Source organism: Lipotes vexillifer, unplaced genomic scaffold, assembly GCF_000442215.2.
Source record: "Lipotes vexillifer unplaced genomic scaffold, Lipotes_vexillifer_v1.1 scaffold42, whole genome shotgun sequence".
NCBI lineage: Eukaryota > Metazoa > Chordata > Mammalia > Artiodactyla > Lipotidae > Lipotes > Lipotes vexillifer.
In genome coordinates this window covers 2569437-2597333 of record NW_006783436.1, presented here as the reverse complement: position 1 = coordinate 2597333, position 27897 = coordinate 2569437, and the positions used below count along the sequence as shown (strand labels likewise).

The following is a 27897-nucleotide window of genomic DNA, read 5'->3' as shown; positions in this document are numbered from 1 at the left end:
CCATTGGCACAATCTAATTTTAGAACATTTTCATTCCCCCTTGTATACCCACTCATTAATTCCCTTTCCCTCGCTACCCGTCCCCTCAGCCCTAAGCAAACACTCATCTACTCTTGGTCACTACAAACTTGCCTATTCAGAACATTTCATATAAATGGAATCATACAATATGTGATTTATTTTGTGACTGGCTTCTTTCACTTAGCACAGTGTTTTTGAGGTTCATCTATGTCGTAGCATGTATTGGTACTTAATTACTTTTTATTGCTGGATGACATTCTGTTGTGTGTATTTACCACATTTTGTTTATCCATTTATTTGTTGTTGCACATTTGGGTTGTTTCCACTTTTGGCCATTGTAAATAATGTTACTATGAATATTTGTGCACAAATTCTCTATGTTTTCATTTCTCTTGGGTATATACTCCTAGGAGTAGAATTGATCGGTCATATGGTAACTCTGTTTAATCATTTGAAGAACTACCAGATTGTTTTCCAAAGTGGCTACACCACTTTACATGCCCATCAGCAATGTAGGAGTTTTCCACTTTTCCCACGTCTTTGCCAACCCTTGTTATTATCTGACTTTTTTGATTATAGCCATTTAGTGAGTGTGAAGTGGTATCTCATTGTGGTTTTGATTTGTATTTCCCTAATGAAATGATATTGAATATACTTTCCTGAATATACTTTGCTTATTGGCTACTTGTAGATGTTCTTTGGAAAAAGGCCTATCAAATCCTTTGTTCATCTTTAAAGTGAGTATTACTGAGTTGTAATTTTATTTTATTTTATTTAGTTTTTAAAATAATTTTTATTTATTAATTTTTGGCCGCATTGGGTCTTTGTTGCCGTGCACGGGCTTTCTCTAGTTGTGGTGAGCGGGGGCTACTCTTTGTTGAGGTGTGCGGGCTTCTCATTGCGGTGGCTTCTCTTGTTGAGGATCGCAGGCTCTAGGCACGCGGGCTTCAGTAGTTGTGGCACGCAGGCTCAGTAGTTGTGGTGCACAGGCTTTGTTGCTCCACGGCATGTGGGATCTTCTTGGACCAGGGCTCGAACATGTGTCCCCTGAATTGGCAGGCAGATTCTTAACCACTGTGCCACCAGGCAAGTCCCTGAGTTGTAATTTTTAAAAATATATATTCCAGATACCAGTTCCTTACCAGATGTATAATTATAAAATATTTTCTCCCATTCTGTGCATTGTCTTTTCACTTTCTTGGACTGTGTCCTTTGAAGCACAAAAGCTTTTAGTTTTGATGAAGTCCAATTTATTTATTATTTCTTTTGTCATTTGTGCTTTTGCTGTTGTATCTAAGAATCCATAATCTAACTAACGATCATGAAGAGTTACTCCTATGTTTTAAGATTTTTATAGTTTCATCTCTTACATTTAAGTCTTTGATCCATTTTGAGTTAATTTTTTTATACGGTGTGACATTTGGGGGGGGTCCGATTTACCCTTTTCCCCGTGGAATTTCAATTGTTCTAAATCCATTTGTTGAGACCACCCCTTCCCTTACGTAATTGTTTTGGCAAGTTTGTTGAAAATCATTTGCACCTAAATGAGAGGGTTTATTTCCAGACTCTCAATTCTATTCAATTGATCTCTATCTGGTGACAATGAGTACTAGTAAGTAATTAAGTGATCTGGAACTCTTTGCTCAAAACTGCTCTTAACTGATTTACACTTTTAGGCAATCCATCATTATTTGTTTAATTTCAGAGCAAACCTTCCGAAAGTGGTAAATGACAAACTGTTCCAAAAAAATTAAAGCGAATTAAAATAAATTGTTTGAGAAGGTTCTAAAAAACTCAAAACATCCTGGGGTGTGGTAATATTTGAATGAGAAATAACTGGCTTAGTTCACTCGCTCCATTGTTAGTTAGAACGTCTCTCCCTTTCTCCTCAGGGACGGGCACTCTCAAAGATCATTATCCATAAAGTGGAGGAAGGCAGAACTTCCACTGCCATCACTGGTTTTCTCTCCCCTGAGCAAGTGTTGCGACGTCTCTAAAAGCCATAGAAAAATCTGTAATCTCTAGAAATTTTCAACCGCCTTCCCAGAACGCGATTTGTTTACTACCAAAGCTGAGAAGGAGAAGCGCACACCTGGCCATCGCAGGTGCCCGCTCGCCTGAGAGCGTCGCCCAGGCCTTAGGAACGCCAAGGTCCTGTTCGCACCTGCTCGCCGAAGGCGCTAGAGCCCCTGGCAGCTCAGGCTCCCCACGTGCGTTTTAGCCTTACCCTCGCAACGCGCCCCTGGGCCTCGTTTAAAGGGCACCGCGGGTGCAGAGTTGCAATGATGCCGTCCTCTTGCGCGCTCGCAGCGCGCCATCCCCGGGGCCGCTCTGCCGGCAAGCCCAGCCACCTGGTTTCTTCTGGGCGGCAGGTCGGAGGCCCCCGGGTCCCGCTCGCTGCGCGGTGGCGTCGTAGGAGGCGGTGGCGCCGGCGGAGGCGGTGGCACGGGACCGCGGGCCGCGCAGAGGCTGTGGGGCCGGGAGGGCGGCGCTGGATGGGACGGGGCGGGGGCAGAGGGCCCCACCCTCGCCTGGGCGCGGCTTGCGGGTAGGCGGGCGGCCGGGGCGAGGCTCCAGACTCGACGAGAGCCCGAGGCATGGACACCGACCCCGGAGGACTCGGCGGCCGGCGCGGTGCGGCGGGTGTGCGGACCGCGCGGCTTCCCTCGGCGGCGCCGCTCCGGGCCTCGGCCATGCCCTCGCTGTGGAGAGAAGTGCTCCTGGAGAGCCTCCTGGGTAAGCCGAGGTCGCCCGCCGCGCATTCGCCGGTCCGCTCCCCCGGCCCTGCCCGGAGCCGCGGTGCTCGGGGGGGGGTTGGCTGAGCTCCTGGAGGGAGAAACGCGCGCTTGGTGCCCGGAATAGAGATGCTTATCGTCCCCTGGCAACTTCTGCTGCTGGAGGAATTGAGAGAGAGAGAGAGCTCCCACGCCACCCTGGTGTTGCGCCCAAGGGGCCCGACTTCACCTGTCGGCCTTGAACCGCGAAGCTGGTACCAACCCCTAGTCCCCTCACCCGTGATCTTTAAGTTTAACTGAATAAATTTCAGCACCGAACTTTACCTTTCAGAAGGAAAGGGGCACCCGTTTCCCCCGGTAGCTGTAGGTGAGCACTCAGCGCGGTGGCTACCGCCTGGGTTGACCCCTCACAAGTGGCCTTGGGTAGTGGCTGCACATTTGAATATTTGGCGGAAAACGTCGAACTCGAGTCCCATGTGCTCACTTAGCAGCTTTGCAAAAAGTCCCAAGAACAATTATTATTGTAATATTGTCGGAGTTTTATGGTTGAAATCAGAATTGCCAGACAAACGTTCAGGAGATTGCTAGCATCTCGCTGTTCACGATGAAGGGGAGGGGTGCCTTCCTAAGAACTTGATTTTCTGGGAGCTGGTAATGCTCGGGCTGGGGGGCGGGGCTCATTTTTTGGCCCAGTCTGTATCTCACAAGTACGCGATGTACAGCGAATTACATTCAGTGAGTACCTAGGGTGCTAGGTACTGTGTGTACTTAATCTTTTTTAATCTTAATAACTGCGAGGTGGTTAAAAGTACTGCTTTCGGTGGTTAAGGATGGTTTGGAACCAGACGGCTCGGTTTTAAGTTCACTCTGCCATTTGCCACTTTTGTGACCTTAGGCAATTACTTAACTTTCTGCGTCTAAGGAGTTTTTGTTGTTTGATTTTGCATTTGTAAGAGGGGAGTAGAAATAATGTCAATTTCATAGGATGCAGAGGAAGAGAGATCAGGGTGAATACTTAGCACAGAGCCTAGCACATGGTAACTGCCCATTGGTTAATTATCATCATTGTATAAGATTACGCAGTCAGTAGTTGGCAGCTGTGAAAGTAATGTCAAATCTGGGTTTTCCACTACTCTACACTGTCTCCTAAGGGTTAGGTTTAAAATAGTTTGCTCACAAGAAAATGATTATTTCCTAACTAACGTGCCTTTGGCTGTAGTCTGGAGTGGGAGGAAGGAGTTCTGCCGTTTGTTACTCTTTTTGATTTTCACGATATTTCTCATTAAAGAAGGGTCGATTTAGTTAAGGAAATTTTATCAATCAGGGTCCTGAAAGGAAACCAGATTTAACCTAGATGGTCCAAATGAAGAGCCTTTAATAAAGGGACTACCTACCTACGGGAGGTATGAACGAGGTTAAAGGGACAAGCAAGGGATGTTGAGCCATTCTCATTCTGGGCCTGACAGGAAAGGGGAGGAATTCTGTTACTGGAACCCAGTTAAGGCCAGGGTCATGAAGGAGGGCGGCTGGCCGGAGGAGTTTTAGTGGAGGGAAGGGCTACTGTTTGAAACAATGAGAAAGTTATACTTTCTCTCTCTCTTAAAAACTTTTGTTTTCCCTAGGATATGTTTCTTGGTCTCTCTGCGATGGCCAGGGACCAATGATCTATTACTTTCCCCTGCAAACACTAGAACTCACTGGGCTTGAAGCTTTTGCCATAGCATTTCTTTCTCCATTATTCCTCACAATTACTCCTGTCTGGAAATCGGTTAACAAGAAGTGGATAGTAGCCCGGCTGCGGATAATTACCATTGGTAAGATTTAAAAGTGATTCCTTAAGTTGTTTTTTTGTTTTTAGTTAAAAATCAAGTGAAAATATGTAGACTGTTCTTTGAATGCTAAATGATTAAATAAAAAATAAAAGGTTTCTCTTTCTCTTACTACTAGAATTGGAAGTCTAGACCAAGAGTCAGCATATTTACATGTTTAACTTTTCCGTCAGTTTGGAAGAGCTTCAGGATCACTGAGATGCAGCGGGGAAAGGTACCTTGGAGAACAGCTTAACTCTTGAACATATTTTTTCCAACTATGACACAAAACTCCGAAGCCATTAAAAAGTTGTTAAATGATACTGCCTAAAAATATGAAAATTATGCATGATGAACACCATGTTAAGCAAAGGCAATCAACAGATTAGGACAGCTATTGCAGCTCTTCCAGTCAGAGGGCTAATTTCATTAATATATGGAGTTCTTACAAATCAATAATAAAAAAGGACCAATAGTTCAATAGAAGAGAAGGCAAAGGATATGATCAGTTTACTGGAAAGGAAATATAACTGGTTCTTAAAAAGATACTAAAATGTATAGAATACAAATCATACACACACACACATATATGCATAGACAGTCTCACATATCAGGTTGGCAAAGTACAAACTCTGACAACACTGTTGTAAGCGTGGGAAAGCAGGCACTTACACATTGCTGGCAGAGCTGTAAAGTGTCACAACTTCTGCAAAGGATCAGCTAGCATTGTTTATCAAAAGGATAAATATGTATCTTTCACTCAGCAATCCCACTTCTGGGAGTATATCCTATAGATAAACTCACATATGCGTAAAATGATAAAAATAAAAGGTTCTTTAATCGTTGCAGCAATGTTTATAATAATAATGTTAGAAACAACCTATATGTCATCTATATGGGATAGGTTAGGTTAAATGTTATGGTTATAAAACTTGGAGTACTATAGAATACTATGCAGCTATATTAGAGAATGAGAACATTTCTGTAAGGAAATGGAATGTTCTTCAAAATATGTTGTTAAGTGGGAAAAAAGAAGCGCTAAACAGTATGTGCAGAATACTAGCATTTGGGTAAAATAGGTTAGATGAAAATATATTTAATAATTAATTGGACATGCATTAAATAGGTCTAGAAGTATTTTTTTAAAACCTGATACCATTTTAGTGGCTTCCAAGGTGAAAAATTTGGTACCTAGACACAGGTATGAAAGGGAAACTTTGCACTGTATACCTTTTGTAGCTTTTGAATTCTGAATTTCAGTACGTCACATTGCCAAAACCCAGCAATTAGAAAATGTACACTTACTATCACAAACACTTGAGGTTATTAACATTAATAAATATTGAGAGACCTTGGAGAAGTATTAGTAGTAAAAAAAAGTAAGGTGAGGTCATGGAGAAAAGGTTTTAAAAAGCAAAAACACCAGACTCCAGTCTGGTGGAATCTGTAGCTGAAAAGTCTGCCTGTCTTGCCCTTCTGCTATAACACAGTTGGTTTCTCTGAGTTTTCCAAGTGGCATTTGTTCTTGAGCCACGCTGTGTATATCTTCTGTCTAGGAACAGTCACTTGACTTTTTTCAGAAACAGTGACAGGAATCACTGGGGAATTGCCTTCTGTTTTTCTGTGCATCAGTCCCTAAAGAAGGCAAAACGTGGTTAGTGAGTGTAGTGAGTTATGTGGTTACCCACAAAGGTCTAGAGCTCAGAAATAGCAGTGGTCAAGACTGCTGGAAAATGCATCCTTTTAAGAGATGATGTCTATAGGAATGAAATAACCATGAAATTTTCAGCTCTAGAAATAATAGAAATGAAAGTTTCTTCTTTTTGAGTGTATATAGTAACTGAGTTAAGCCGGCCTTGGCTTACAGAATCCTTCTATGAATGACGATGGCCTCATCACACTCCTTGGTTGGCTTTATGAGAGGGATCTCCTCAGTGGCCCTTTTTCGCTGCCTTTGCTCAATGCCGCCTGTGGCAGCTTTACCTACAAAGCCACCCACCGAACAGTTACTGGGACAGTTTTTTATTTTTGAGTCCAGTTCTGGCCCAGGAACTTCTGGAGGCTATAATGTAATAGGAAATAACTTTGATGGGGGGTATGGGATTTGAGATGTTTCTTGTTGCTCCCCTTTCATCTGCTTCTTCCCTAAAAACCCAGAGTCACCTTGAGTAGAGGTAGAATTGTATTTGAGAAAGGGGAGTGGGTAGGAAAGTGACTCTGAGTTGAGGATGAAGAAACCAGTTTTTGTCAGATGCTCTTCCAGGTAGCCATTGAGCTTTGCTGATGCTAAAGAGAGGCTGAAGTAAGCCATGATTTGCCTTAAAACTCCCTTTTCAGATGCTTCTTAAGGAAAGGAAACAACTTTGTTTTTACAGAGTCCTAAGGCATTCTTACATAAAAACAACTTTGTTTTTACAGAGTCCTAAGGCATTCTTACATAACTACAAGGAAGATCTGAGTGTTCCGTGCTGTCTCATCGCTGACACCTCAGATATTTTAGGTTGATTACTATATAGTTAACTATTAAGCTAGTTCATACTACCAGTGATTTAGGTTATTTTTGACCTTAAATATCTTGACCCACTAAAATGGCTATGTTCAAAAACATAGACAATAAGTGTTGACAAGGATATGAAGAAATTGAAACACTCACACACTGCTGGTGGAAATGTAAAATGGTGCAGCTGATTTGGAAAACAGTTTGGCAGTTCCTCAAGATGTTAAACATAGTTGTCATATGACCCAACACCTCCACTCCTTGGTATAGACCCAAGAAAAATGGAAACATATGTTCACATAAGACCTGGTACACAAATGTTCATAACAGCATTATTCATAATAGCCAAAAAGTAGAAACAACCCAGATGCCCATCAACTGATGAATGGATAAACAAAAGGCAGTATATCCATGCCATGGGATATTATTTAGCCATAAAAAGGAATGAAGCACTGATACATGGTACTACATGCATGGACCTTTTTTAAAAAAGATTTTATTGAAGTTTAATTGGTTTACAATGTCATGTTAGTTTCAGGTATACAGACAGTGATTCAGCTTTGTATATAATATAATATAATATATTTTTCAGGTTCTTTTTCCCTATAGGTTATTACAAAATACTGAGAATAGTTCCCTGTGCTATACAATAGGTCCTTGTTGGTTATCTATTTTATATATAGTAGTGTGTATATGTTAATCCCAACCTCCTAATTGTCCCCCCCACTTACTTTTCCCATCGGTAACCATATGTTTGTTTTCTATATCTGTGAATCTCTTTCTCTTTTGCAAATAAGTTCATTTGTATCTTTTTTTTTTTTTTTGTAAGATTCCACATATAAGTAGTATCATATATTTGTCTTTCTCCTTTTGGCTTACTTCACTTAGTATGATAGTCTCTAGGCCCATCAACATGGGTGAACGTCGAAAACATTATGCTAAGTGAAAAAAACCCAGTCACAGAAAGCTGCATATTTTATCATTTCATTTATATGAAATATCCAGAATAGGAAAAATCCATACAGATAGGAAGTAGAGAAGTGATTGCTGGGGGCTGGGGGTTGGGGTTGGGGGGAAGAGGAGGAAAGGAAGGGACTGCTAATGGGCACAGGTTTCTTCCTGGGGTGATGAAAATGTTCTGGAATTAGATAGTGGTAAGAGCTGCACAACTTTGTGAATGTATTAAGAACCATTGAATCATACACTTTAGCAGAGTGAATTTATGGTATGAATGATATCTCAGTAAAAATTTTCAAAAAGATTTATGCACGCAGATAATTATATATTAATTCTACCTTCCCGAGTGTAACCATGGTATCAGACACAGCAGTTATCAAATGCAGATCATCGAATACCAATGCATGATTGCCAGAAATGTTTAGCTCTCCTTCATTTGCAGGCAGCATAGCCTCGTTCCAGGCTCCAAATGCCAAACTTCAGCTCGTGGTCCTCACGCTCGGTCTGTCTTCCTCACTGGTAGTGCAAGCCGTGGCATGGTGGACAGGAAGTGGTTTGCAAAGGTATGGTTCATATCTTGTACCTACAGACAAAAAAATGTGGTCAATTACCAAAGGGAAGGTTGGGACCAGGAGCTGCAAGATACAGTATTTACCTTGCATAAGGCCTTGTAGAAGTCTCACTTTTCACAAAATCGGGATGTGAATATTTGCCATCAGTCTCAATAACGTTGTGAGAATGAAGGCATTATAACAAGTTGCCTAGGTAACGGGCTCTACAAAAGCTAATTCATGTGCCAACAAGGCTAAGTCATGTAGATTACCAACAAGACTACCTCATATACTCCTTCTATGATACTGTGAATTTCACGATGGACATAGTACGTTGAAACCACATAAAAAGTTGTTAAAGGGCTTCCCTGGTGGCGCAGTGGTTGAGAGTCCGCCTGCCGATGCAGGGGACGCAGGTTCGTGCCCCGGTCCGGGAGGATCCCACATGCCGCGGAGAGGCTGGGCCCGTGAGCCGTGGCCGCTGAGCCTGCGCGTCCGGAGCCTGTGCTCCGCAACGGGAGAGGCCACAACAGTGAGAGGCCCACGTACCGCAAAAAAAAAAAAAAAAAAGTTGTTAAAAATACTTCTGTACTTACAGGTACTTCAGAATCTGGGGATTCATTTTAGGACAGATTCTTATTGTTGTTCTCCGCATTCGGTACACTTCACTGAACCCAGTCTGGACTTATCAGATGTCCAACAGAGTGATACTGACATTAAGTACCGTCACCACACTCGATCACATTTACACAGGTAAGTGTAGGCCCAGTTTATTTAGGGATTTTCTCTTTCTTGTCTGAACGTAACACATCTTGGAAAGATAAAACTAGTCTTTCTGCACTCTATCTCCATTTCTACTTTTTTCTCCCTCTGCAAGAGTAGCCAGCGCGGGTAGTGGACTCTTACCTAAGCAGAGGGCACCTTTTCCTCACCAGCATAGAGGGTGACAATAGCGATCCATCTCTGCCTTGTCTCAGCGGGGAGTGCGAGAGTAGACCCAGGCCTCATACTCCCTGCTGGCTTTCAGCTCTGTCTTCCTCCTCTTTCCCTCTGGACAGGACTTTCCAGGACGAGGACTGTGGGAACTGCATGGGTTTGTTTGGGGTTTTTTTTGGTTTGTTTGTTTTTTTGCTTTTGTTCCCGCCCCGCCCCGGGCCCAACTCTGAAGATATTTAAGCTCCAAATATGAAATTTAAAAAGAAAGGAAATTCTACATATTCATACCACCTTTCAGATCACCTGTCTGGAGCTGACAAACAAACTTGGACATTTGCTTCACATGCTAACTCGAGACTCTTCTGAAAAGAAGGGACAAGTGTTACTAGCTTCTACATAACTTGCTCCTGGCTTTGTGTGTAACTCTCAGTGAGTCGCTGTTCTTTTGTAAATACAAGGAGAAATCTCACAGATTAATGGAAGTTTAGAGGGTTTGGCTCACCATGGACAAAGGGCTTGTATAATTCCCCCTTGGCCCCAATTTTGGCATGAAGTGGGGTTAGTGAGAACAAGGGAACATCATGCACGTAAATTGGTCGAGGGACATTGATATTAATTAGAACATTTAGAACTCGGTCTAGTGCCCTAGTATATGTTTTCTATTTCATAGATCGCTAACGTGAAGTAGAAACTCAGGCAGCAAATTTCACAGGTACAGCCTGATAAGGATCTGGATTCAGGGAATCGCTTACATTCCCCGACTGGAGTTTTCTTCTTTCTCACCTCTGTTTTAAATTTATGTGACCCAGTTGTTGGTCCCTTCCTGTTTTTGCACTGTGCCCCATTTACAAAACTTGACTCCCCACCAGCTTCCCCAGGATGTCTGATCATCCCAGGCATTTTTGGGGCTAGCTTTGTTGAAGATTTGCTGGGTCTTGGGGGAGGGTCACCCACCATAGTATGAGCAGTGTTAATCAGCAAATTCAGCTTAGGCTTCTCTCTTCTCCAAAGACTGTCTCCTAGCCTCCAGGCCCTGGCATCCCGTCTTCACATCTTCTCTCCCTCATCCCTGTAGCTTTCAGCTCTGCTTCTCCTTCCCCTCACTCCTTTATTGGCAGAATGGCTTTCTTCCTCTTTGTGAAATCGGCCTGTCACCTTCACAGGCAGACCCGAAGTTTTCTTTCTGTCCTGGAGAGGGCTTCTCAGTGTCATGAAGCATCTACCCAGCAGGCTGTCTGTTCCTACAAAGAAATTCTCCTGTCGGCATTTTCTCCAGTTGTTACATTTCTGTATGTGAAGTCATTAATGCAACACACTGAGACCTCGTGGTTAAACAGTCCCGGGAAGTATAGTATAGTAAAGTACACAGGTGCTGCCTAAGTTCTCTTTACCAGCTGTATGATCTTGGGCAAGTTACTTGTTTTCTCTGAGCCTCAGTTTTATAATCTGTGAAATGGGATTAGTAATAGAGCCTACCTCGTAAAGTGGTTGTGAAGATTAAATGAGTTCATGTAAAGGGCTGGGCATAGGGCCTGGCCCATGGTAACTGCTCAGGCGATGCACTGTTATCACTCCGGGGACACAGAGGGTTAGATGAGAGCCCTGTTCTTCTGGGGAGAAGCAGCCTGATATTCTGAAAGTGTTCCACTCAAGGTGGACTGCATTTGTTCCTTGAACATACCTTTCACTTTTCGTACATATATTTTAGCTCATACTGTTAATTTCACTTTAATGAAGTAAAATTTATTTACTTCATTTATTTACTTCATTATTTACTTTATTTATTTATTTAGAGGAAATAACCTCTCCCACTGACTACCTCCCAGCACATTCTGCTTTGGACTGGGTCTCATCACCTCTTCTGAAGTAAGCTCCTTGAAGCCAGGTACCATTCTGTTAAATATAGAGGGTAAATTTCCATGTAACTGATCCTTTTCCATTTTTCATTCTGGATGGTGCCTGCTGTAGACCTGAGGGGAAGAGGTCTGGTGAGGCAGCCAGGGTGATGGCTTCTAGACCGAACTGGTTGTTGGAAGGGGCTGCCTTTGGCAGTGTCATGTTCCTTACCCACTGGATATTTGGAGAGATCTTTCTTGTTTCCAGATGGGCAGTGAGTGGGCATCCCCATCCAGGGCCAGATCCTAACCCATTTGGGTGAGTTTGGGTTTGGAAGCAATCCAGAAATTGGCTAGTATTGTTGAAGAAATTCCTCCTCTGAGCAGGTAGACCTGCGCCAGCCAGATGTTTCGTATTCCGCTTTCCCTAGATGTCAGAAACATGACATTACTGCAGTAGGAGAGTACTGGATCTACTCTGGAGATGACGGAGCTGGAGGGGTATTTCCCGCAGTGCTGAAGGATTGCTGGGAGGTAGATGAGGGAGGACTGAGGATTGTGCACGGCTAAGTGAGAGGTCCTGGGAGCTCCTGCATGGGCACGCTGAGGAATTCCTGCCAAGAAGAGTGTTCTCAGTGGCAGGGAAAGCATGGCATTTCCTCCAGATCCCCCTATTACAGTTTTGGGCACTGGGTAGGACGAGACCAGAGGGCCTTGATGAGAGACCAGGTTGGCAGCAAGGCAGAGAGCTTTAATCTCTGTAAAGGAGGGAAGCCTGGGGGAGCTCTGCATCCTCTGTACTTTGGGACTTGTTCCAGCCATGGGGCTCCCAAGGAGTTAGCAGTCTTGAGCTTAAGTGCTGGTTCCTGTGCTTGGTCCTCACTGACCCTCTCTCTACTCTTCCTGACACCTCTTTTCTCCCATGGCCAGGTCCAGCCTTTCACATAAAAAGATGGGAGGAACCCTTAAAACATCTGCCTCAGATGTCTGTTTTCTCCTAAAGCGCTGAAATTCCCACATATGGAGACACACTGGCTCTTTCCCCAGAGGATGTCTGGGCACATCCCACAGTTGTCTCACATGCAGTGTGTCCAAGTCTGGCTCAGTAGTTTTCACTACCCAGACATGGCCTTCCTCCTCCGGGCCTTGGTTTACTCTGTCTGTCCCTCTACCGCCTAAGCTGGAAACCAGGAGTCATCTTCGAATTGTGTGTCTTCCTCGTTTGCTGCATCTCACTTGGTATTAAGTCCAGTCGATTCTAATACTTCTCTTAAAGCATCTGTCCCTCCCTCGCCATCCCCCACCATATCTCCTTAGTGGATCCTCCCATCTTTCATCAGGCTACTGCTCTGGTCTTCTAATGGCCTCTGTGCAGTGTGGCCATCTCCACCCTGAGAGTGAGATCTCTAAAATGTACACCTACTCCATCACTCTTTTGCTTAAAACCTTTCAGCAGTTTTTCTCCCCCAAACCAGGTCATATGAGAGAGGATTTGCACCCTCAGCCTCACTTAATGTTTTGAAGATGCTCCCTGCCTTATCCCCAGGCTTCACCTGGGCTGAAATCACTTTCAGCTCCCTAGAGGTGCCACATTGTCCCAGCCCCCCATGTGTATGTACGTGCTCTTCCCCGTGTCTAGGCTACCTTCTCTGCCTTGATGTCTCGGCAAGCTCTTACTCACCCTTCAAAACCCAGGTCATGCATCTCCTCTGTGAAGTCTTCTCTGGTTATCCCACAGAATACCTTGAATGCCCATCCCACCCCCACCCCCTTGTACATCTCTTATTATTATTCTGTATTGCAAATTGTTTATACTACAGTTATTTTATGTCCTTCATCCTTTCTAGACGCTAAACTCTTTGAGGGCCGGGAATGGGAAAAGGAACTAATATTTATGAGTTCCTCTGTGTCCGGCCCTGAGCTAGGAAGTGTACATATGTGATCTCATCCAGAGTCTATATCTTTGCAATCTTGGATGCTCTGGCATATTTGGGAGGAGGGGAGAGAAGGAAGAAAGGCACAGAAGAAGAGAGGGGGAGGGAGGGAGTTTATTCTTAGGTGTTAAAGCTTCATTTCCAAAGCTCCCATGAAAACAAGCATAAGACGTGAGGAAGAGAGACAGGAGAACTGGACCAGGAATCCGAGGCCAGTCTTGAGGACTAGAGTCCTGGTTGGCTGACAGCAATTCACCATTCAACTTTGGACCAGTCACCTGACATCCCTGGCCTTGTTTTTTACTCACCTTTAAAATGAGTGTTTTCATTTTATGATTTTGTATGCTGGAGTGACACATTGAAGATGGAGATGCACCGCCTGAGACCAGCATTTCCCAAATTGTGTTGTGTGGAACACTGGTTTCTTGAGATGTTAATGGGTAATCTGAGAGAATAAACAAGCAAAACCCAAACCTCTTTTAGGTCAGGTAGGTTTTGGAAACAGTGTACTTCATCTTCCTTTGTGATTCACAAGGCCCTCTCCCCCACTGGAATGTGAGTGCATGAAGGAAAGGGATCTTTGTTCACTGATGCGTCCCAAGCCCCTAGAACAGAGCCTGGCACACAGTAGGTCCTCATAAGCATTTGTGGTTGACTTGGGGATAGACAATGATCCACAGTGTCCTCGCCAGCCTTTTCTCTCTTCTGTAGACCCAGGACCACCCTTAACCTTAGAAGGTGGGGATAGGCAGGAGAGCGACTGAGAGCCTCACTCTAGAGCTGGTGGGGCTTTTTTGGATTCTAGTCCTACGTGGGCGACTGTGTACAATCTGTGGCAGGTTTCTTAGTGCTCTTTCCCCCAGTGTCCTCCTCTGCAAAATGGGGATAATTATCGCATTTACCTACAGACTTGTGAGTGTTAGATGAGGTAATATATGTAAAAATCTTCAAACAGTGCCTGGTATGTAGTAAGTACTATGTTTTTTAGTTTATTTATATTACAGCTATTTTACTGAGTGCCATGTTGTAGCTTTTATTGCTGCTGGATTTTCCCCTAAAGTTTAAATTCTATTTTTTCCTCCTCCTCCAAGTTTTTGCCAAAGTAGCAAAAGAATGAAATAGTTTGTGGTTGTTTTTAAAAACACACAACTATTAATTATTTACCAAACTCACATCAGTCTCAGGAAGGCAGAGACTATTTTTTGTGTGTGTGTTTGGTACACGGGCCTCTCACTGTTGTGGCCTCTCCCGTTGAGGAGCACAGGCTCCGGACGCGCAGGCTCAGCGGCATGGCTCACGGGCCCAGCGGCTCCGCGGCATGTGGGATCTTCCCGGACTGGGGCACGAACCCGTGTCCCCTGCATCGGCAGGCGGACTCTCAACCACTGCGCCACCAGGGAAGCCCAGGCAGAGACTATTGATAAAAGCAGTACTGAGGTTGAGAAAAGAGTGAAAAGAGGCACACTAAATAGAAACTATTCCCAGTGTCTTTTTCTTTTTATCTTTGGCAGAGTCATTTAAAATGTCACGTGGCCAGTATGAACTATAATTTAATAGTCTGAGAAAACTCAAGTACTGTGTTTACACTGACCATGAAAGACTGCAGATATCGTTTATCTCAAGTCAGAGGTGCTTTTATGTCAGTGTTCTGAATGTATATAATATTGGTTCCCAGTGGGCTTTCATTATCTCACTGGTTGTTTCACACTCATATTATCTCTTGGATGTGCCTAGAGGTAGGAGATACATATCTGTTTTATATTTGGGCCAATGGAGTAGTAACAATGTCAGATGTCCTATAACGCGTCATTTTTTTACAGAGGTGCAGTTCTGCTGGGCTTGGCGAGTGGATTGATGCTTTCGCCTTGTTCGTGGTTTCCTGGTTCCAGTTTAACCTGGTGGATGACAGGTGTGTGGTTTCCCTACAGAACAATTTACTTGCAGTTGTCCAGTTTACTCCATGTGCCCCTGGAGTGGAAGGAGATGACCATACATGTGCTGTTGCCCGGTGGGATAGCCCCCCCAAGCCCAGCCACTAAAACCCAGATGTCACCACGGTTACCAGGGACTACTGGTTCCAGGTCCCTGCTTTCTCCTCCTTCACTTTCCCTCTCCTCTTTAGCTGTCTTATCCCCCGACTGTGCTGATGTACTGTCCCCCCGCCTCCTAAATGACTTATCCACGCACAGATGTCAGGAACAGTTTTACTGACAGTCTGAGGAGATGGAAGGTCAGACATTGCCACTTTGCCAGACCTCTTCTGCTCTCCAAACGCTTCTCTGTTTTCAGGAATACCTTCCTTTGGGACTCGATAATGAAGCTCACTTTCCCTTTCTCTTTCGTGTGTAACAGTTTTGGCCCTCACTCCTCTACCTAGCTTGGGGTCCATGTTTGCTTATTCAAAGGCTTGGACCCTCTCTGCCCATTCACACCCTTCAGGAATATAGAATATCAATGGAGACGATCATATTTCTGGAGCAATCTACTTATTTTTATGATTATGACCATTCCATTACTGTGACTGAAACTGAATTATGCCACTCTGCTCCCTTCCCCTTAAAAGGCAGGAATGGTGAGAGTCAGTTTTAGTGTTAAATAAAAAAATTCCCGCTCTGTGACAGGGCAAATACTGTGTTTGGTTTCTGTGAGGAGGGATGTCCTTATGCATTTTAATTCAGCAGGTGATTCAGAGTTTTGTACTAGAGGCTGGGCGTGGGTTTGTGAGACTACACGTAACGGTAATGGAAGATGAGGGTTAAATAACCTCGTACATACGTTTCTGTGCATCCTCAATGCCATCATCCTTGCATGAAGACGTGTATGTCATCCAAATAGGCTGCTTAATTCCTAAGGTTAACCAGGTCGTCATCCTCCTGGAGCTGTGTGACCAAACGGTTGCGGTCATGTTGAGCTATTTTTACTTGCTTGTGTATTTTCGGGTAGACATCCCATATGGGGATGCTTGTGTGAATATAATGCAGGAGGAACCTTTCTTCTCATCAGAGAAATGCCTCCTGAGATTCTGCGCAAAAATGGCCAGGTAACTTTGTAAATGCGGATTGTGCAGTGAGCATGTACAGCTTCTTAATCTCTATGCAATTAGGAAAATGAACATGAAATACATTGAAAGTTGTGCAGCATTTATATCATGCTTTTTCTTATGGAATAGGAGCAAAAGGCTTATTGGGCAGGTAATTAGCACCTTCATTTCAAACATGGGAACACTGAGGTCCACAGAAACATAAAGAACAGAAAAGCTGTGAACTTGTTGTTTTATGCTTGTGCTTATTTCCCCAGATAAGTAAACATAGCCTCCAGAGTTAAACCTAATTTACTTTGACTGTCTCTCTGAAGTATGAAATAAAAGGCCCTAGGGGCAAGCAGATTTAGGGCTTCTAATGGGCTGTTTGCAGTAGAGAGGAAAGCAGGGCCGTAATTTGTGAGCTCCATCTCCCTCTCTGATGGTCTGCTCACCTGAATTAAGTAGGAGCTCACAATTATCTAGAGACGGTGCCCACTTTTCACTGTGATTCGTCTCTGGAAAACACCTCATAAAGCAGAATGCAGAAAAAGAAACCATATTTTTTCATTGTACAGTTAAAGTCCCAACTGGGTCCCAGTATGAAATTAATTATGGAAGTGACCAATAGAATTTCCCAAATGCAAAGATACGGGAACTTTAGATCTTGATGGCAATTAAATTAGTAAAATCAAAGTTCTATTTAAAAAGACATAAATGTACTAAATGTACTGATAGGACCCCAGTGTACTATACAGTGTGCTTACAGTTTTATTGTATGAGAAACTTGATCTGTTTAAAGTGAACATGTTAGTTACTATAAATATCATTGGAATATTCAATTACCATGAATTCTGCTTGGTGTCTTAGATGTTGTAAAGATCTGGGGGGGATTATTTGGGAGGACTCAGTCTCAAACAAAAAATAGTTAAGCTGTATAGTTAAGAGAAAAAGGTAAAGTAACGGTGTATCATATGCTACCACTGGTGTACAAAAAGGGAAATGCACACACATGCATTTTTCTTCCTGTGCACAGACTATCTCTGGGAGGATGCAGAAGAAAATGCTAACATTGTTGGCCTTCACTAGGGGAACTAATAGGTGACAGGGGACAGAGGGACTCTTTTTACCTTTCAGAGTTTGGATTGAATTTATAATCTATTTAAAAATGCAATTTTAGGGGCTTCCCTGGTGGCACAGTGGTTAAGAATCCACCTGCCAATGAAGGGGACGTGGGTTCGAGCCCTGGTCGGGGAAGATCCCACATGCCATGGAGCAACTAAGCCCGTGCACCACAACTACTGAGCCTGTGCTCTAGATCCTGCGAGCCACAACTACTGAGCCCATGCGCCACAACTACTGAAGCCCACGTGCCTACAGCCCGTGCTCCACAACAAGAGAAGCCACCGCGATGAGAAGCACGTGCACCTCACCGAAGAGTAGCCACCACTCGTGGCAACTAGAGAAAGCCCGTGTGCAACAACGAAGACCCAATGCAGCCAAAAATAAAAAAAAATAATTAAAAAAAAGTACAGTTTTAGTGGATTTAAAAATATGTAGCCTGTTTAAAAATAGAAACTAAATTAAAAATGAAAGTGGTCACAGTCGAGGGAAATTTGAAGAGATGTTTTCTTTCTCTTCAGATAATTCTTTGTAGTAAGACAGACAGCAAAGTCATTTTGATATCTAGATTAAAATATCAAACTAGGACTCATTCTTTTGAAAAATAGTCATTATAAGCTGGTAAACGGGAAAAATTCCCTCTCCCTAATAATCACATAAATGAAAATCAAAATATGCTATGACTTAATTATTAATTTGATAAAGATTTTTAAAAAGAAATGCTTTTGGCAGGGTTCAAAAGGCTCACCTTTTGGACTTCTGGCAGAGTTCCTGGAGGAAGTGAGAACTGGTATAATCTCCCGGGAAGGCAGTTGACCACAAGTATTGACTCCTTAAAATGCTTTTGCCTCTTGACATAGTAGTTGTACGTCTAAGAATCTTTTTGTTTTTTTTTTTGTTTTTTTTTTTTTTGCTGTACGTGGGCCTCTCACTGTTGTGGCCTCTCCCGTTGTGGAGCGCAGGCTCCAGACGCGCGGGCTCAGCAGCCATGGCTCACAGGCCCAGTTGCTCCACGGCATGTGGGATCTTTGCGGACCGGGACACGAACCTGTGTCCCCTGCATCGGCAGGCAGACTCTCAACCACTGCGCCACCAGGGAAGCCCCTAAGAATCTTTTTAAGAATTATTTTAAGGAAATAATCAGAGGTGTAGTAAGAGATTAATTGACAAAGAAAGATGTTCCTCACAGTGTCAGAAACTTCCTAAATGGCCAAGAATAGGAAAATGGTTGCTTATTTTTGTGTCTGTTTATCCAGTGCAAGAGTGTACGTACATAAACATGTTTTAGAAGAAAAACATTAATAACACGATAAACATGTTCTTGATATAATGTCCCACAAAAAGCAGAATATAATCCTCAATATGTGGTACGATTCCATTTATGTAAAAATACTTATTCATATACACAGAAAAAGACATAGGGGAAATACATAGGCGTATTAGCTGGGATCATCTCATCTCAGTCCTAGGTGATCCTTAATTGCTTGTTCACAGTTCTGTATTTTTAAAATTTCTGCAGTGAATAGGCATTATGTTTGTTCATTTCAAAATGAAAAAAACTTTTGTCATTAAAATAATTGTTGTTGGATCTAAGATTTTTTTTTTTTTTTTTTTGCGGTACACGGGCCTCTCACTGCTGTGGCCTCTCCCGTTGCGGAGCACAGGCTCCGGACGCGCAGGCTCAGTGGCCATGGCTCACGGGCCCAGCCGCTCCGCGGCATGTGGGATCTTCCTGGACCAGGGCACGAACCCGCGTCCCCTGCATCGGCAGGCAGACTCTCAACCACTGCGCCACCAGGGAAGCCCTGGATCTAAGATTTTGAAGGTCTAACTATGGAGTTAAAATCTGTGGGTTGTTTTTGAAGTGGGGAGGAATAGGCAGTCACATGGCATTGTCCTGTGATGGTGCAAGTAGAATTTACTGACGGGTGAGCGCCATGGGGCACTAAGAAGCTGGCTGGATCCTATTCCCCGGGGTTCTTGCCGCAAGCAGTTAGGAGGCTGCTGTAGACATACTTGAATGGTGGCTCCCTGTTAATACAACATTGACTGAAATGTCCAGTGTCTAGAGGATGTCATATTCTCTGCAAAGGTGTTATATTGATAGCTCTAAAATGGGGTGCTTTAAGCAGCCCTGCTGTGCTGCTGTCTCAAAGCGGATTTCACAGGACTATGGAGAAATGTTATATTCCCTCAGATTTGGCTCAACGAATTAGCAGACATTTACTAAGTCCCTGCTGTGGACCAGGCAGCTTGCACAGCCCCCAACACCTCCGAGGCTGTTGTGTGAATGAATGAACTGTCTGCAGAACTGTAAAGCAGTGAGTCCACAAATGCAGTCTCAGTCACAGCTTCTTTGTGGGGGCTATGGTGTTGGTAAAGTCAACTTATATATTGTGGGACGAGGGGCAGCATTTAAACTCCTTTAGAAAGTTTCTTAACAAAAATGTTCTACAAACGTGACTCTACATGTTTTCTAATGTCCTAGATCTGGCTGGTTAAATTAAATTAACAAATTTTGGTATTACAGGTAATTTCCTTTTTTTTTTTTTCCCAGTGTTTGCTATGAAGATCTTAACACAAATAAACTAAAAATGCCTTCTTCTCTCCTGCTGTTCTTCCTGAAGAAATAGCACTGGACTGAGATTTACTGGACCCACATTCCACCTCCAGTTGTGCAGGTAACTAGCTGCATGACCTTGAGCAAAGCATGTTAACCTTGCCAAGACCTTAGTTTCTCACCAGTCTAGAAACTGAACCAGAATGGCCCTAAGGTCCCTTCTGGCTCTAAATAGCTATAAGTCGGTCGTCCTATAAGCTTATTATTCCTTTTTTTTTTTTTTTTAAGAAAATGGAAGAGACTATTACTACTTTCCTGTCTGATTGTTTTTCCTTCTCTCTCTCACAAACAGGAGCGACCTCGGCTGTGGGTCTCCTTTACCTGCCCACGTGGGCAGCCGCTGTCTCTGGCTGTGTGCTTGCCCTCTTCACAGCGTCCATGTGGCCTCAAGTGCTTGGACACCTTATCAGCTCAGGGTCAGGCCCTGGGAAAGCCATGACCACTGCCATGATATTTTATCTTCTAGAAGTATTTTTCTGTGCATGGTGCACAGCTTTTAAATTTGTCCCAGGAGGTGTGTATGCTAGAGAAAGATCTGATGTGCTTTTGGGTGAGTACATGTGAAAGGTCTGGATTCAAGTAACTACTCAAAAATTCCCTTCAGGACTGACTAGGATTTAGCACTTTACATGACCGATTAAGATAAATAGGATGATCTTGCCTTTCTTATTGAAATAGACTCTCTTGGTTAAAAAAAAAAAACCTGGAGGAATGTCTAAATTACTATTTAAAAAGAAATTTCTTAATTCATTAACGAGCTTCAGTAATATTTATTACTGCAAAGGCCTTGGAAGTGAATAGCTGTGAAAAAAACAAGTTTAATCCGTAATAAGTTATAAAAGAGGTCCCCATAACCCCATATTGTATGATATGTAAGGAAAAAATATGAGCATGGTGCTCACATTGCTATTTTGGTGGTAGGCTTGTAAATATATATAGGAAGTGTGATTTCTTTTTGGTTCCCCTGAATTTTATGTATGGTTTTTATTTACCCTCTTTTTACCAAAAGATTTTTTCATATGTGAATCTTAGTGTAAATGGTAAATTCTCAAATCATAGAGTACATAGCTTCCATTTCAGTGGTTATGAACTTACGTACCAAAATTAAAATAGCATAAACTTAGTTCAGTTTAATATTTCAGAAATTGTCTTCTGGCAATAGTGAAATTACTGATGTGTACCAAGCAGACACAGATCAAATACTGCCTGTCATTTTAGTTTAAGTAAAACATGTCCAGAGCCTCCAGGATAAAATCTTTGAAAAACTGAGGAGACAAAACATGTTAATAGGGATTCAGTTCTTGTTTGTTCAGACATTTTTCCATTTGTTCATTTATTCATTAAAAAATTATTGTGCACCTACTATGGTCCAGGCACAGTGCCAGGTATAGGGTATTTAAGAGACATAGGGTCCTACCCACCTGGAGCTTCCGTGTAGTGGGGGAGATACCACACATCAGATTAGACAGATTCTTAGGGGGTTACAGCTGGGGTAAGTGCTGCACAAAAGTCTGGGCTTCTGCTTATGTTTGTCTGCAGTTCCCCCTTGTGCCCTTGGAATATATCCAATCACCCTGTACATTTTCACATAAACTTTTCTCCTCTATGAGCTAGACATCTGTCAGGACAGGCTGATTTGGAAGAGGTATTTTTCAATTCTGTGAGATATATTTAAAAACTTTTGAGGATTTGCAATTTCTGGTGGGACATCCAGGCTGTCAGCTGATCAGAGACATACATTGCTGCATTTCCTCTGCGATAATTGGCTTTGCGAACTTTGTATTTCTTCTGATTTCTTTCAGGTGTGTGTGTGTGTACTCTCTCCTGCTCTGTCTTCCTATCCAATGCCCTGCTTTTTTCTTACTCCAGTTTGTTTGGGGGTCTGCCATGTGGAGCAAATGAATGAAAGTAAGAGCCATTCTAAGCATATATTTCTTTCTTCAGAATATTATGAATGAAGGGTATTTTTAGTTCCTTCTCGCTACTTAATGGAATTGCAGAAATCGTGCTTTATTCCAGCTTCAAACAACTAAGAATTCTTTTTAGTAAGAGTGACATTATGTCGGTAAGGCCACAAAATCTAAGGAACATTAGTAATGTTCAGAGTAGCTTTGAATAATGATTGAAAAGAATCTGTATTAGATCAGAAACTAGATATAGATGTATTGTCTAGGTTTCTCTTGCTATTTCCTGGAAACTGCACATAACTTTTTTTTTTTTAGCCTTCCACCTAAGCATAACTTTTACTTGACATTCTCTAATTTATATATTGTTCAACCATACCTCTGTTTCCATTCTCATTATATACAACGTTAGAAGTATGTAGACTTCACGTGTAAGCTACATTGGAATGCACCCCAGTTAAGCTCATCTTTCTTGGCCCAGTGTGAATTCCAGCATGCATCCTCTGTGCGGACCCACAATCCAGGCCAGAACTGTTGCCACAAACGCTGCCGTATTAAGAACCTACAAATCTTCCTCTTGTGCTCCTCAACTCGGTGCCTGTGGTCCCTTCAGTGGAGAAGACTGAGTCCCTAAGGCAGTCCAGAAGGCTGCTTTCTCTTCTCCCCACCCTTCCCTGCATGACCAACAGTCAGTGACCGACACTTATTACCAACCTAACAACTAGGAAACACTCGGGAAATTCAAAGAAACCCCTCATCAGAAAAAGTTTGGGTTTTTTTAATGTAAAGCATAATTTCTAGAACCTTACCTGATTTCTTATGATCATCCTAATTATCAAAAGTAATACTGGAGTAATTACTTAGGTACTGAGATAACTCAGTAACTGATTTTTCAGGATATATCCATTTAAATGAAGTCGAGGCTCCTGAAATTTACCATTAGAAGGATTTTTGGATTAGAATGTAATATATTCATCTTTCGGGCTTCCCTGGTGGCGCAGTGGTTGAGAATCTGCCTGCCAATGCAGACGACACAGGTTCGAGCCCTGGTCTGGGAAGATCCCACATGCCATGGAGCAACTGGGCCCGTGAGCCACAATTACTGAGCCTGCGCGTCTGGAGCCTGTGCTCCGCAACAACAGAGGCCGCGATAGTGAGAGGCCTGCGCACCGCGATGAAGAGTGACCCCCACTTGCCACAACTAGAGAAAGCCCATGCACAGAAATGAAGACCCAACACAGCCATAAATAAATAAATAAATAAATACATTGCTTGTACCAACATTATTCTATTGATATAACTAAGTAATATTGTTTTATCTATATATGTAGAATATATATATATATATATTCATCTTTCTTTTTTTAACAGTGACAGTGATGCAAATTATTGGACTGAATATGCTATTTGGTCCCAAGAAAAGCCTTGATTTTCATCTTCAAACAAAAAACAGTCCTAAAATGCTTTTCAGAGAGAGTGGAAAATACATGAAACTTGGTGAGTGTAGTTTTGCTTCCTTTTTAAAAGCATTTTATTATCATATATGGCCTTTATTATGTTGAAGTTCCTGGACTTCAGACTATACTACAAAGCTACAGTAATCAAGACAGTATGGGGACTTCCCTGGTGACGCAGTGGTTAAGAATCCACCTGCCAATGCAGGGGACACGGGTTCGAGCCCTGGTCTGGGAAGATCCCACATGCCGCAGACCAACTAAGCCCGTGCACCACAACTACTGAGCCTGCACTCTAGAGCCCGCGAGCCACAACTACTGAGCCTGCATGCCACAACAACTGACGCCCACACGCCTAGAGCCCGTGCTCTGCAACGAGAAGCCACCGTGATGAGAAACCTGTGCACCACAACAAAGAGTAGCCCCAGCTTCACAACTAGAGAAAACTCGCACACAGCAACAAAGACCCAGTGCAGCCAAAAACCAATAAATAAAATTTGAAAACAAAAACAAAAAAAACTCTAAAAAAAAAAAAATACAGTATAGTACTGGCACACACACAAAAATATAGATCAATGGAACAGGATAGAAAGCTCAGAGATAAACCCACGCACATATGGTCACCTTATCTTTGATAAAGGAGGCAAGAGTATACAATGGAGAAAAGACAGCCTCTTCAAGAAGTGGTGCTGGGAAAACTGGACAGCTACATGTAAAAGAATGAAATTAGAACACTTCCTAGCACCATACACAAAAGTAAACTCAAAATGGATTAAAGACCTAAATGTAAGGCCAGAAACTATAAAACGCTTAGAGGAAAGCATAGGCAGAATACTCTATGACATAAATCACAGCAAGATCCTTTTTGACCCACCTCCTACAGAAATGGAAATAAAAACAAAAATAAACAAATGGGACCTAATGAAACTTAAAAGCTTTTGCACAGCAAAGGAAACCATAAACAAGACCAAAAGACAACCCTCAGAATGGGAGAAAATATTTGCAAATGAAGCAACTGACAAAGGATTAAGCTCCAAAATATACAAGCAGCTCATGCAGCTCAATATCAAAAAACCAAACAACCCAATCCAAAAATGGGCAGAAGACCTAAATAGACATTTCTCCAACAAACACATGAAAAGATGCTCAACATCACAAATCATTGGAGAAATGCAGAGCAAAACTACCATGAGGTATCACCTCACACCAGTCAGAATGGCCATCATCAAAAAATCTACAAACAATAAGTGCTGGAGATGGTGTGGAGAAAAGGGAACCCTCTTGCACTGTTGGTGGGAATGTAAGTAAAAGAAGCGAAATTGAGTTATTTGTAGTGAGGTGGATGGACCTAGAGTCTGTCATAAAGAGTGAAGTAAGTGAGAAAGAGAAAAACAAATACCGTATGCTAACACATATATATGGAATCTAAAAAAAAAAAAAAAAAAAAAAAAAAGGTTCTGATGAACCTAAGGGCAGGACAGGAATAAAGACACAGATGTAGAGAATGGACTTGAAGACATGGAGTGGAGGAGTGTAAGCTGGGATGAAGAGAGAGTGGCATTGACATATATACACTACCAAATGTAAAATAGATAGCTAGTGGGAAGCAGCTGCATAGCACAGGGAGATCAGCTTGATGCTTTGTGACCACCTAGAGGGGTGGGATAGGGAGGGTGGGAGGGAGACGCAAGAGGGAGGGGATATGGGGATATACGTATGCAGATAGCTGATTCACTTTGTTATTCAGCAGAAACTAATACAACACTGTAAAGCAATTATACTCCAATAAAGATGTTAAAAAAGCATTTTATTATGAAACATAAATTTTCAGACATATGAGATTAAAGACTATGATGAACCCTCATGTACCCTTAAACCAGTTCCAACAATTATTAACATTTGCTAATGTTGTTAATACCTATCTTCCATATATTTTTTGGTAAAATACTTTAAAGCAAATCTCTGATATTGTGTTTTTTCAACCATAAATACTCAGTATTAGTTTTGTTTCACTTCTAATGTAGATTTAACAGGTAGGATTTCCAAAATATTTTGTTGTAATTGTTGAGACCATTTATTTCATCTCTTGTTCTTTTTTGGGAGATTTAATATGTTAATGTTTGGAATATTGATGAGCTGGAAACTCAGGCATGAAATTAGTTTACTATTCAGTCTGACTCATCTCAAAATATACTAGATTAAATAAAAATGTTTATTGAATGTGTAACATTTGCAGATTGTGTATTAGGATACAACATACTGCATAACTCCATAGCATTATGTAGAATACAAAGATATACAAAATCTGGTCTCTACCGTCAATGACTTGAGGCTTTACTAGAGAAGACAGAATCTTATGGTGTAAAGAGCTAAAAAACAATTAAGAAGCTAAATAAAATTTTAATATATTTCTAAAGGAAATGTCATGAAGCAGTAAGATCATTATATAAACACTTTCATATATGTTCCATCATAATTTGAAAAAGTTATATTAAAATTTAGGGGAAAATTTTTAATTTAGTTTATTTTTTTTTTTTGTATTATTTTTTTTGGCAGTACGCGGGCCTCTCACTGTTGTGGCCTCTCCCGCTGCAGAGCACAGGCTCTGGCCGTGCAGGCTCAACGGCCATGGCTCAACAGCCATGGCTCACGGGCCCAGCTGCTCCGCGGCATGTGGGATTGGGATCCTCCTGGACTGGGGCGCGAACCCGTGTCCCCTGCATCCGCAGGCGGACTCTCAACCACTGCGCCGCCAGGGAAGCCCATATTTTTTGTATGCTTATACTTTAGGTCTGTCCCTTGAAATCAGGATCTGGCGGCTTTTGTTTGTTTGTTTTTAGTCCTGATAATCTTTGTCTTTATTATTACTATTATTATTAAATTATTTAATTCATTCATCAAATTGAGGCACTTGGAACAACTTATTCAAAGTTGTTTAGATAGCTTTGTATGATTTTCCAAAACAAGCTTTATTTTTTGGACCCATTTTTGGTTCACAGTAGAATTGAGCAGAAAGTACAGAGATTTCCCATAGGACCCTCTGAGCCCACTTATACACAGCCTTCCCTGCTAGTGACATGCCCTACCACAACTGATGAACCTATAATGAAACAGGACTACCACCCAAAGCCCTTTGTTTACATTAGGACTCATTCTTCTTTTTTTTCTTTTTTTTTTTTTGCGTTATGCGGGCCTCTCACTGTTGTGGCCTCTCCCGTTGCGGAGCACAGGCTCTGGACACGCAGGCTCAGCGGCCATGGCTCAGGGGCCCAGCCGCTCCGCGGCATGTGGGACCTTCCCGGACCGGGGCACGAACCCATGTCCCCTGCATCGGCAAGCGGACTCCCAACCACAGTGCCAGCAGGGAAGTCCAGGACTCGTTCTTGATGTTGTACATTCTGTAGTTTTTGATGAATGTATAATGATATATATCCACCATTGTAATATCATATGGCATAGTGTCACTGCCTTAAAAATCCTCTGTGCTCTGCCTGTTCATCCCTCCTTCCCCCTGCCAATGGCAATGACTGTCTGCTTTTTAAAAAAAAATTAATAGATTTTATTTTTCAGAGCAGTTTTAGGTTTACAGACAAATTGAGCAGAAAGTGTGGAGTTCCCATATATCCGCTCACACTCCCACCTCCTCAGTTTCCACCATTATTAACATCTTGCATTATTGTGGTGCATTTGTTACAATTGATGAGCCAATATTGATATATTATTATTCACTAAAGTCCACAGTTTATATTAGAGTTCACTCTTTTTTTTTATGTGTTCTGTGGGTTTTGACAAATGTATAATGACATTTATCCACTATACAGTATCATACAGAATAGTTTCACTGTTGTAAACATGGTAATGTGCTCAACCAATTCATCCTTCCCTCCTTCCTCCAGACCCTGGCAACCACTGATCTCCTTACTGTTTCCATTGTTTGCTTTTACTAGAATGTCAATCTTTGTCTTTTAACTTGAAATGTAATTTATTTTTGTCGTGATTTCCCTTGTGTTATGATTTATTTCCATACTCTTACTTTGCTTTTGCTTTTTCTACTTTCTCTAGGTGTATTTTTCCTCTTTTTTCTTCTTGCTTTTGCATTGATTGGGTTTTCTTTTTCCTTTTTTCTTATCCTTCTCCTCTCTACTCCTGTTTCTAGGTTGGAAATTATACCTTCAATTTCTTTCTTTCAGTAGTTGGTTATTTTTTTCTCAGAACATGAAAGCTAGTATTCCCCTATCGTCTGACTTCCATTTTTTGCTTTTGAGAAGTCAGCCATCAGTGTAATCTTTGCTCTTTTGAAGATACAGTGGCTTTTCTCTCTGGCAGCATTTAAGATTTTTCTTTGTTTTGGTGTTCTGAGTTTCACTGTAATACATCTGGATGTGAATCCAGCCCCTCCCTTACTTGCGAGTGTTTGGGCTTTTTGAATCTGAAGAGTCATTTTTTTTTTTTATCATTTCTGGAAAATTCTCAGCATTATTTCTGCAAATATTACCTCTTTCCC

The 27897-nt window shown here is 42.2% G+C and overlaps 1 protein-coding gene across 1 annotated transcript in view; it reads left to right on the top strand.

Moving 5' to 3' along the window:
• Positions 1-2714: 2714 nt before the first annotated feature.
• CWH43 (cell wall biogenesis 43 C-terminal homolog) overlaps positions 2715-27897 on the top strand; it is a 48017-nt gene continuing 22834 nt past the window's right edge. Inside the window, 8 exon segments of the mRNA XM_007456092.1 lie at positions 2715-2757; positions 4379-4570; positions 8461-8581; positions 9168-9320; positions 11456-11659; positions 15095-15183; positions 20328-20585; positions 23311-23436. Coding sequence (XP_007456154.1) covers positions 2715-2757; positions 4379-4570; positions 8461-8581; positions 9168-9320; positions 11456-11659; positions 15095-15183; positions 20328-20585; positions 23311-23436 — 1186 coding nt within the window.